This window comes from Streptopelia decaocto, assembly GCF_964273445.1.
Source record: "Streptopelia decaocto genome assembly, chromosome: 7".
Taxonomy (NCBI): domain Eukaryota; kingdom Metazoa; phylum Chordata; class Aves; order Columbiformes; family Columbidae; genus Streptopelia; species Streptopelia decaocto.
In genome coordinates, this window is record NC_138661.1 from 34,153,129 (window position 1) to 34,165,719 (window position 12,591).

General features: G+C 34.3%; 1 protein-coding gene across 9 annotated transcripts in view; it reads left to right on the forward strand.

Annotated features, from left to right (window-relative positions):
* The window catches only part of RYR3 (ryanodine receptor 3), a 242,759-nt gene that overhangs the window by 81,624 nt on the left and 148,544 nt on the right, over positions 1-12,591 (forward strand). For all 9 annotated transcript variants that reach the window (XM_082058587.1, XM_082058594.1, XM_082058592.1 and 6 more), the window contains exons 12-16: positions 3,471-3,592; positions 7,292-7,460; positions 8,501-8,636; positions 10,226-10,321; positions 11,015-11,133. In XM_082058587.1, the coding sequence (XP_081914713.1) occupies positions 3,471-3,592; positions 7,292-7,460; positions 8,501-8,636; positions 10,226-10,321; positions 11,015-11,133 (642 nt within the window). The remainder of the gene's footprint in view (positions 1-3,470; positions 3,593-7,291; positions 7,461-8,500; positions 8,637-10,225; positions 10,322-11,014; positions 11,134-12,591) is intronic.

Here is a 12,591-nt window from a genome sequence, read left to right on the forward strand (position 1 = left end):
TTTTTTTAATTGACTATAGTGCATGGAGTGACAACTAAATTTATTACTTAAGAAATGGCCCTAGAAACTGCTGAAGTATCTTAAGAGATATTAATGAAAAATTTCCTTCCAGAATGTTAGATGTAATTGTGATGTGGCATCAAGATCTTTCTCTTGGCCTTTTGGTACTAGTATATTCTTTCTTAGGGGTATATGACCTGTCATGTCTTCAAATTACATTTACATTTCATTCAGAATTAAGGGATTCTGTTCTAGCTTTGCAAAGCTGCGTCATTAACAAATGATTCTTTGATTCTGTATTCATAGATTTTTACACCTGAACCTATTGTTAGAACATGAAAAAGAAAAAAAATTTAAAAGTTCATTACTGAAAAGAAGACGGAATTCTTCTTTAATTACTCGTATGTGTGTCCATTCACAAGAGGATACCTGTACGCAAGGACTGTAATACAAAAAATGAGGTCCTCAGCAGCACCCTTGGCACAATCTTGTTTATGTAGCACGTGTGCCCATCCTTTTCACTTCTTCTCAGCAACCTGGCTGATCAGAGAAATTCTTCATTGTATGCCAGTCATTTAATATTTTCTTGATAAGAGATTTAATCACACAATTTCCCATGCCAGTATTGGCTTTGAGATTTCTTTCCTCAGGGAGTCCAATTTTATTTCTTGAAAAGACAACATGTAGATTATTCCTGTGCATTCAGTGAAGAATGGGGTTTAGTATTTTTTTCCCCCACTTTTCTGCTCAGCAAGGGACTAAAAAAGCCTCTGTAATTACCTGGCACTTTTATTGTACTTTCAAACTGTTTGATTCATGTTCAAAGACACTAAACCTTATGTTGCCCTCTCACCTGGAGAATTCTCTCCTGTTAAGTGCCTTCAAACAGAAGAAAATCTAATACTTCTTGCTTCCTGTAAACGATATTCCTGTGAAGGCTATAAACTGTTTTTCATTCTCTGCAAAAATTGGTACTAGTCTAAAATTTTGTAAGCAAGTTTAGATACATGCATCCCTTTAAATTTCATATCAAATTTATTTATTTTTCTACAGTAAAAGTAAAGTCATAGATTTGTATGCATCCTCCACCATAATTTGGTCATGAGATTTCTCACTTTAAGTCACTGTAGTCTTTCTCAAGCTGACCTGCACTCTATATAACATGCCTCAGTAGCCCTAGGAGGATTGAGAAATACCTTGGTTTTGCAAGGGGCAAAGAGTTTTTTTGTTTCCATAACCTAGCCTTTATCATGACACCTGCTGCAAACCTAGAGAAGAGAAAACAACTATGGTGTTCTGTTGTAAAAAACTCAAAATGCCAAGTAAAATTTTCTGTTGTTTGGCTTTGGTGTAGTTTCATGTCTCCAGTTATCATGCTGTCTTTGCAACACACAAATATCTAAGAAATTCTGGCATCTTTTATGAGGCTTCTGTTGAAAGATTTCTGCCAGAATTTTGATCTGTTGTATCTCTCTCTCTAAGATCTTGGTAACTAAAAGTTCAAGACTTCTCCAGGTAGTGGTGATGTTTACATCAGTTTTCTATTCAATATTCCTCAACCATACAGAATAAGTGATGGATGCCCATACTTTCAGTTTGAGAGCTTGCCTCCGTGCTTTCATAGCTCCGGGGTTATGAACTCCTGCAGAGCTCCAGAATGCTGGAGCTCAGAGAACAGAGAAACATATGCTACATGATTTGAATTAATGTCCTGGACCATTAGTCAGCACGTTGGTCAATCCCAATGCCCGGCTTTACTTCAGCAACCAAGGCAGTGCCAAATGCTGGTGCTGGGTGCTTCTGGTCATGATCTACTTACTGGAGTTCTAAATAGCGCTTCACTGTTGTTGTGGTGTTTCTGGATGATTTAGTTGTTGGTGTTGGTTGTTTTGTTGTTGTTGTGGGTTTTTTGTTTGTTTGTTTGTTTTTTTTTTGTTTATTTGGGGTTTTTTGTTTTGTTTGTATTTGGTTGGTAGTTTTGTTTGATTTGGTTGTGGACTCTTTGGGTTTTGTTTGTCTGTTTGTTTTGTTTTGTTTTTGTCAGAGAAATAGAGAAGATTAAGTCCCTCTTAAAGACTTTTCTGTTCCCTATCCACTGCATACTTAGGGAGAAGCGTTCATATCTGGTACACAATGGTTAAGGTGCAATTTGCAAGGCATGGCAGCTTTAATATCCTGTCTGTCAAATATTTTAGTTCCTGTATCGTTCCTGTAGCACCAAAATTTGGAGCTACATGAAATGGTCTGAGGAAATATTATCTGATTGTCAAATGTTTTCTTAGTTGTTTTGTGATAGGAAGAGCAGTTCAGTTGTTCAGTTAAGAGACCTCGGCACGTTTCTTTGTGGAAACATTTTGTGACATTTCAACCACAGTGTGACTCTGTATAAAGGACTTAAACAAAGTGGAAAGAAGACTGATACATAAACTAGTCTTCTTTCAGGCAATATTTTCAGTACACTAATTGAAAAGTGTTTTCCTAGTCTTCTACATCCTATTTCCATGGATTCTAGAGTCCAGAGAAACTCATAGAATGAGGTACACCTCTTTTAAAAATACTTCCTCAGCATCTTGGAAGGAACAGAGCACATGTGTACTTTGGATCCTGCCCTGTACCAAAAACCATCACTTTCCAAACCTTTGATAGACCTATATGTCATTATGTACAAAAAGTTGTTGGCAAACAATCTTCCCATTTGTGGCAATAACCACTTGTATAACATTGTTGTTTGTTAACTATTCAGTGCCTACACAATTACTCAGCTAACTGGGAAGTTGGACAGCAAAATTTTAGAACTAAAAGAATACATTTTTCAGTGGAGAATTCAGTCTTAGGTGAAGCAGCAGGATAAGTCACATTTAATTCTTAAAGAAGTGCTGTTGGATTTTAATGACCCAAAATGATCAAGATACCTAAAAATTATGCTGGCTTTTTGTGAAATTGGGTATTTATCTAAGGAGAAAAATTAAAAACCCAACAAAGGATCTCTTCTACTGCTTGAAGTTCCTATGATGTTCACATCTGATTCTAATGAGAATCCAACCTACCGTGTAGACAATAGTTAAGTGAATCAGAAGTTACTCATAAATGGTTCTGCTCCTTTAGCCCCATTGTAGTTTTTATGTTGTTTTTCACTGCAGCTTGATTTTCTTGTCAGTAGTCTTTTTGTGTGTGAATCCTTAGTAAATGATGCTTAAGATAGTGAAAGAAAGCTGGAAAATATTTTATAAGCCTATCAGTTTAATAAATTTCAGGAGAATAAACGTGAATTAAAATGTTTTCTCTGGTTAACTTTTATGTTAGACTGAGAAATTTGTAATTAACTAATAAACAGGCGTTCAGATACAGTGATTAACAACTAGTAGCTCAGAATATATGCAATTACTGTTTTCAGTGCCATATTGAAATAAGTTACAGAATATTTAAAAGCACAAAGGTTTTTTAAGTAATTATTGTGATAATTTCATTAGGTTATATTACACCAAGAAGGCCATATGGATGATGGTCTAACCTTACAAAGATGTCAGCACGAGGAATCCCAGGCTGCTCGAATTATTCGCAATACTACAAGCTTATTCAGCCAGTTTATAAGGTACTTGTTACCATCTTACATACAATAGTTTTTTGTTTCTTAATTTGTTTTTTAAAGTGTTCTAAAATAAGAATTTCTCTAACAAAATCCATATTTCCTGCTTTCAAGTATTTGTATTTAGAAGCTATCTGCAATATATTTTTACTGACTTAAGTTTGCCATTTTGATGACTGATGTCATTAAATAGATAAAACAACTTATTTATTTACATGAAATCTAATACTTTGAAGCCAGAAACAAACTAGATCATAATCCACATTGAAGAACATATGCTAAGTGATCGAAGTGTAACTCCATTGGTATGTACTCTACAGTAGGTAGAACTTCACAATATTAATGAAAGGGTTCCTATTTTTTTTTTGTGGTAGACCAAATACTATAGTTAACTCTACTGAAATTTGTCAAACTAATTGAAAGAAATATCAATGTCTAATACTGTTTAGATCAAAAATGTGAGGGTAAACCACAGCAGCGCCAAGTCCACCAAAAAAAAAAAAAAAAAAGAAGGAAGAACAAAATAGACACCTCTGAAGGTCTTGGAGGGGAATACCAATTTATTGTCTTCAAAATCTGGACTGCAACATTTTAGCTGTGTATTTTTAATCACCCATGTTGTTGATCCTCCTGCTTCTCTGTCATCTGTCTAATCGTATCTGGAAGATTTAAAGATTCAGTCCCCTCTGGTGAACTGAATGCAGTATAACAGTTGACACACCTGAGGGACAGGATACCATCCAGAGGGACCTGGACAAGCTTGAGACGTGGGCCTATGTGAACTATATGAGGTTCAACAAGGCCAAGTGAACGGTCCTGCACCTGGATCAGGGCAACCCCTGGTATCAATACAGGCTGGGAGATAAAGGGATTGAGAACAGCCCTGCTGGGAATGACTTGGGGGTACTGGTGGATGAAAAACTGGACATGAACTGGCAATATGCACTTGCAGTCCAGAAAGCCAACCACATCCTGGGCTGCATCAAAAGGACCATGCCCAGCAGGTCGAGGGAATTGATTCTGCCCCTCTTCTCTCTTCTGGTGAGACCCCACCTGGAGTCCTGTGTCCAGCTCTGGAGCCCTCAGTAGAGGAAAGACATGGACCTGTTGAAGAGGGGACAGAAGAAGCCACAAAGTGATAAGAAGGATAGAACACCTCTCCTGTGAGAACAGGCTGGGTGCAGCTCTGGGCAACCTGATCTAGTTGAAGATGTCCCTGCTTATTGCAGGGGGGGTTGGACTAGATGAGCTTTGAAGTTCCTTTTAAACTCAAACGATATGATTGTATGATAACATATTATGTGCAGTTACAACAATTAGGGCAGAAGGCTAACTGTAAGCTAAGAAAGTAACAACTTCTTTTTCTCAGCTAGATTATAACTTGAGCATTCCTAAATTTCCTGTTTAACCAACATGTTTATTTGCAGTAGTATGTATTTATGGATATTCAGAGTCAGTAACAGCATCTCAGCAGAGAGATGATGACTGTATCTGATTATAAGGAATAACACAAGTTGTGATTCTAAGACTTTAGATTATAATAGTATTTATCTTCCAAATCTTTGCTGTACTAGAGGGCAATGCAGTTAGTAATTACAGTTCAGTAAGAATTATCTGGGATTGGAATGTTCCACTAACTGTGCAACAGAACTCAAAAACTAATACGGAAACAGTTACAGCTGTTTCCATAGATCAGATCACCAAAGCCCTTGGATACTTTGGCATTGTGAAACATGCAATATATGAGTACTCTAATCATGGAGTCAGTACTACAAAGGATATTAGAAAGTCAGGGAAATTAAAAAATTTAATATGACACCAGACTGGCTTTGTCATTATCTTGATTTATTGAAAAGGTTACATAAAGAGTTGTATGTGGTAAGTAGTTGCCTGATGTCTTTGCTACGCATGTGGCAATATAATACCTTTGTTTTTATTGAACAATACAATCTCTGCCAATAGGAAAACAAAAGTGTTGGACATGAATATAACTTAAAGCAGTTTATCTCTATTGTTATGTAGCTGACTGAAGAGCCATGTGTCCTCAAGATATGTTGAATCTTAATGAACTATTGACAAAATGAACATGAAAAGTTACTGTATTTGTCACATTTAATCCCTAGGTTGGTTGTCTGAATTCAAGCCTGTATTTAAACAATATTATTTATGAAATAGGTTTTCTGAATGAAAATTTGGCTTGCTTTCACCATATTTATGCGCTCACCTCAGCTTAAATTTTTCCTGCCCTCTTGAAGTATAAGTTGTGTTTAAAAAGTTTTGTTCTACTGCTGCATATCATCTGGCGTATCTGTTTGTACACAATTGTTCAGAATCTTTTCTGTCACTTATCAGTTTAGCTTAGTTTTGACAGGCCTTTATTACCAATAAGTTTAAGACTTCACATGGAAATAGTTCTATACTGATTATTCTGCTGAGTGCTTTAGTATTCAGATAGTGAAGAGAAGTATCAGGAGAACTGTCTTAGGTATGTGGTTGCATTTGACTTTTTGAACAATACCTTTAGCTATGTTAGTTTGAAAATACGTGGCATTTTGGAAAACAATCTTATTATGCTATTTTATTTGTTACTTTTGTTCCCCTTCCCTTCCCTCATTCTTTAGAGTGAATTGTTCATGACAGTTATCTTACATTGCTAAACTTACGGGATAATAGCTCTTTAACAATCAGATAGACAAAGATCTTCAGTTCAGTCAAAGTTCTGTGTTTCCTTCACTATATGTTTTTGTCTGAAGATTTTTAGGGTAAAATACAATTCCGTGTCAATGTATATTAATTTCTAATTGCTGAGATCAATGTATAGAAATACACAATAAAATTGGTAAGAATATACATGGTACTGAGCAAACTTTTTTCATCGTCCTGGACATAAGTGCTTATTATGATGATCAAGCGGTCATCCTTTCATTACTGTCTAATAGATGAAAAAATTAAAAAATAAGTTTATAATTAAGAATTGGCTTCCACAGAAGCTGCATTTAAAACATCACTTCTTCAGTATCACCAGTGACTACACTACACCTTTGTGTTTCAAGTGCTGAGGATATAAAAACAAAGCAACTTCTGCCAGCAATCAGCTCCTCCTGGATTATGTTATTTATAGTAGTGAGTCAGACCTTGAAAAATTTGGTTGTCACCCAAATGCTTTAACGGGACGGGGACATTTTTTTACTGAAAACTGAGATCCCTTGAAATGCTTTGTATTTTCAAATTCTACCCTTCTTTAGTTCCTATATAGAGTTGATACAGACGGCCTAATTGCCAGTTAAAATTACCTGTTATTCTTGTGTTTTTTGTCTCAAAGACTCAATAACCGCTACTATTTTAGTCCATCTGTACATTACGCCTGTATCATCAATAGAATATAAAATACCTAAACAAAAAAATCAGTTACTGTAGGAAAGGACTTATCTGTCTCATATTTTTGCTGACTTACATTGTTTTTTCTGCTATTTTGGTTTTTTTTTTTTCTTTTTCCCACTTCAGGAACCTCTGAGCACTTGACACCCAAACAATAGATGTTTGAATGATTTGCAATTCAGATCAGCTGTTGCTCATGTACATATGTCATATGTATAAAAAGACTTGATTTAGATACCAGCAGAAAACAGGCTGCTACATAATACTGTAAATTACAGTGTGAAAATGAATAACGCTGCCACTCTTTCTCATTGTTGTTTTACATAGTGGAAACAACAGAACACTATCACCCTCTGCCCTGCCTGTTGAGGAGATGGCTCAGACTCTGCAAGACCTGATTACTTACTTCCAGCTTCCCAAAGAAGACCTGGATCATGAAGATAAACAAAACAAGCTTCGCTCACTCAAAAACAGACAAAATCTATTCAAAGAAGAGGTACAGAGGGAGAAATTTTATATTATTTCAATTTTAAGTCTATCATGCCACAAACATTAAGAAGAACCTAAATATCATCTAGATGTGTGCATATGATTTATTATATAATATGGAGTTCCATAACTGAAATATATATATATGTATATATATAAAATAGACTGTAATGCCATAGGATAACTTGCTATGACGTATTTTTCACTTCCACACTTGTTAAAGGGCACAAGCTCTCTCTTACAAAATTCAGTCTTAATATTTCTGACCATCTTTAAACAGATGTCCTTTTTAAAAGAAACAGTTGTGATAAGAAATTTCCTTTTCTCTCTATGAACTTATAAAACTTAGATCAATTATAGATGTTATTTCTGATGTCTTGTGTGCCCCAGGATGTGAAACAGGAACTTTTTTCTCTAGAAACTGGAAGAATGCTAGTATTGTGTAGTAGAATTACTCCTTTCTGAAAATGGAATAATTGTTTCTGTATAAATATGAAATATACTTTACAATGTTTTTAGTCATGTTTGGATTGCTTCCAGGTTTTCAATACCATTTTAGTTTACAATCAAACTGAAGTTAGAAATCTGTTCTATTATTTGAACTTGTTTGTTTTACAGATATTTAATTGGATAGTAAAATTTCCACCTTATTAATCAACAAAAATTCCTTTGTGTATAGATTTCAAGTGTGGGGGGTGTTTTCCTCTATAAGGAAGATTTTATGTAAAAAAAAAAAAAAAAAGTTTGTTCACAAAAATTATTAAAGCTATTACTGTCAGCTTTGTTTATTCCTTTCTTTTTATGATACTTAGCTGAGTTAGGAAAAGTACTGAATCATTCTCTAAAATGGATGATTCTGATATACAAAAATACATATTCAAATCTGGTAAGCACAATAGGTGTGGTCTTTTCTTTTGTTTTTTTGTCTTTTTTTAATATCAAAGATGATGCAGGTTTTAAGTATACACAGGAAAAAATCTTTTAAGAGGACAACAACAAATACTTTTTCATGTACAGCTGGCTTTCCTCTCTGTCATCTGTGTTTAGGGAATGCTGGCACTAGTTTTGAATTGTATTGATCGCTTAAATGACTACAACAGTGCAGCTCATTTTGCAGGAGTTGCAAGAGATGAAAATGGTACAGCATGGAAAGAAATTTTGAATCTTCTTTACAAATTGTTAGGTAAGTTCTTCAGTAATCTACTAATGTAATAAGACAGGATATGTATTCTTTATATTCTGCTTGCTGCTTTAACACTAAAGAATATGCTGTGTGTTATTCATTCTGTCATGTAAACTACAGAATTTCTTCCATATACTTACGGATATTTATTACAGAGAACAGAGTTTATTGAGAAATTATACACCAGAAAAACAAATCTCAACTATGGAAAAGATTGGTGCAGCATGCCAAATGCATTTTTTAAAATTTAAATACACCTGTGGTGTGCAAATAAGTGTAAATTATTATTTTAAAAACTAGAAAAACTGGAAAGCAGTGTCTATATATAAAGCTGAAGAGAAGTTGGAAAGTAATAGTCAGAATTCATAGGTCTGCTGAATTCATGTTTGTCACTTGAGGCTTAGATTTATATGTTAATAAAAATAATTACATAAACAGAAAAAAAGAGATTTATTTTTTCAAGTTTCAGCGCCATGCTTTCTACAGCAAACTGCTTATGTGTTGTATGGCCAAAATTACTGAGTAGGAGAAATATGTATACGTGTATTTCTTTAAATCACTAATTTGATCACCTGAGTTGCATAATTCCTCATATAGGAGAATTCTGTCTTTTAATGCAGTTTAAATACACTCTAATTTCATTACAAGGGAAATTAGTCCCACACCACAGTAAAATACACAAGTCAAGAGTTAAAACAAGGATAAAACAAACCAGGGGTAGTACTTTGAAGCATGAGGTTACTCAGATGGCACAGACATGCAGATGATTTTGGTGAAATTTTCTCATTGCTTTAGGAAGTAATGAGATACCATTGTCTATATTTTGGTACAGAGTTTAAAGAAAAGTAGGATTAAAAAAAACCAAACCACAACAAAAACACCTCTTTAGTGCTCTGCAGGCCTTTTCAGATTTTTGTATTGATTTTCTTCAACAGACACACGTTGAACACACTGTATACAAAAGGCTTTTTTTTTTTCCCTGTGCTCGGTAAAGATTTCTGGAAGAAAGAAAATCAGCATTGCTTGAAATACTTGGATGCTGATGAGCTGTCAATGTGCAGTCAAATAACATTGTGTTCTGCACTGGAGAAGTCTAAAAAGCTATCCATTGTAGAACGTGTTTAAATCAGAATGTAGAGATAAAGAGTAGTGCTCAACCTGCAAATGAGCTTAAACGTCTGCAAATTATCTACCTGCTCATTGGTAGGAATAAGTAGAAAAAGAAGTGTTTCAGCCTCTTGATCATGACTGTGCTTGAAATTTGCATCAAACAAGGGTGGCGGATTATTTCTATTTCAATTTAACAATAAAATAAAACACAAGCAAACCACATTTTTTTTCTGAAATTCTTGTTTAATTAGTAGACTCCTGTCAACTTCAAAAACTACATGCTCTTTAGAAACTATGTAAGTTGCTGATATTTGAGTTAATGAAAATCTTAATTATTACCGTAACATGTGTATTTAGGATTTGTCTGTTTGTTATTTTCTGAAGCTGTTATAAAAACTGTGTTAAAATATATATGATTAGCATTGGTGATTTAGAAAGGAAATCACCTATAAAATTATACCTTGTGGGTTTTTTTTCAGCTGCTCTCATTCGTGGCAACAGAAACAATTGTACTCAGTTTTCCAGTAACCTGGATTGGCTAATAAGTAAATTGGACAGATTAGAATCTTCCTCAGGTGAGGCTCACTTTTATCAATGTGAATTAACTATCAATATACCATGCACAGCTGTCTTACGTTATAAATGTCAGAGCAGTGTTCCTTGAAAACAATATGTGTTAGAAAACAAATACACTGCATTTTTTGTTTTTTATTCAAGGAAAGTATTACATTTAAACAGCTATTTTTGTGGCATTTTTTGGTTCTGTATATTTGGTACATGCAATACCACAGCCAATCAGTGTTGAACGTGGCTTTGGTGAATAAATGGATTGGGTCAAACAGTATCAAGACTACTGTCCCATTGCTATTGGATATCACTGTGTTGTTTGTGGACACAAGTACAAATAACAGAGAGAGAGAATTTTCTTTTTCATGATCAGGTATTCAACAGAATATTGAAATACTATACAGTACTCCCTAATAAAACCTCTATCTCTTTCATTGAAAATGAGCTAAACTCGCATTTTTCTCAAGTGGTTTTAAAATTGTGGCTATTTTCAGAAGAAAGGAATTAACAGCTTAATAATGCATTTATGTCCAATGTGGTTCATGTCATAGTCATATCCATACTCTTTAAAAGTGGTTTCATTCTCTTTTTAGGCTGGAGAAAATATAGCATCTCTTAATATACTGTTATTTACTGAGCTTTTAGATTGTGTTCAGTTGCACAAATGATTTAGTGACATTATTTCTGTGGCCTTCAAACAGGTATTTTGGAAGTGTTGCACTGCATCTTGATTGAAAGCCCAGAAGCTTTAAATACAATATCTGAGGAGCACATCAAATCCATTATTTCGTTGTTGGATAAACACGGGCGCAATTACAAGGTATTTTTGGAAAAACTGAGGGTGTATTGATAATCCTTCAGTCATTTGTGGAAAGTGGAAAACAAACAAACAAAAACAAACAAAAACAACCTAGAGCAATATCTACATGGAAATACCTGATTCTAGTACCTTTAAAGGAATAAAATAACCTTCAGATACATCTGAAAAATAGCTTTGTTGGGATTAAAAAAAAAGTGTAACATATTATTACTTTTCATTTTCAAATAGAGCAAGTATGTATGACAGGCAAATAGTTAAGAAATATTGATAACCACTCAGAACTTTGGATGTACTGAGAAAATGAAACGTTCTGGTGGCTACAAGCATGTGAACAAAGTAGCTTCCTTTGTGATGCTGGGCTCTACAGAAGCAGTGAACTAAATCCTACACAGTCAATCATAACTTGACTAACAATAATAGTAGCAAAAAGAAAAAAGAAATGAAACATTGGAAAAATAACCCAAATATCTAAAAACACAGGTGTTCAGAAAAAGAAAAAAGAAAACAAAACAAAACAAAACTGAGTTGCGGCAGAAGAAATAATGGTGGGAATTAATTTAGGCATCAATTTGCAATTTGTTATGACAGAAGAAGCTGAACAGTTTCTGGCTGTGATCAGGATGACGTCACAACACAGAGGAGAATATAATTTTATGTGTGATTTTCTAGTGTGAGTTTCCTTCTTCAATTCAAATTTTATTTGGGAGACTTAGAACCTGGAGGAAGAACAGAGATAGTTTTAGTGAGTTGAAGTTACTGATTTACAGGAGAAAGTAATGTGGAAACCCAACCAACTACAGATACGGGAAACAAGATGACTATTTTTAAGCATGGTTAAGGAGTATGAACGGATAAAAGTAAACATTAAAAATTTGCAATTACAGTGATAAGTTTAGCTGACTATTTTTAGCTGTTTGCAAGATGACTGCATGGTGCCAGTCACCTGCAGAGAGAACCTTTCAACTAGAGCATCTTGGTGTAGAAATCATAGTGAGAACATAAAGCAGAAAAGGGAAATACTCTATACAGGGGAAGAGTTAGACTGGCTAACGGATTTGCACATTTCCATTTGTAATGTCTTTAACTAACGTCAGCAAGTAATGAAGTAATGTGATGTAATGAATTATTTATCTGGAAACAGTATATCTTGTTCTTCTGCCAGATTAGAAATTCTGTTGTGATTTAGGAAATAAGAAACACTGATCTTATTAACCAAAATTGTATCGAAAATTATTGATTTGAAGGAAGTTTTTTTTTTTTTATGGAAAGCCTTGTATTAGAAATATGGTCAACGAGTGCATAAAGATTATTTAAACAGTTTATATATAAAATCTGAGTTGCTGATTTTCATTACTGTTATTAAGACACTTTGTAACTGAGTACTGGTCAGAGTTTGTGCAGTTATTTAAGTTACTACCTCTATACTTCTGCTTCTGCCCAATAAGAGAGATGGTAGAA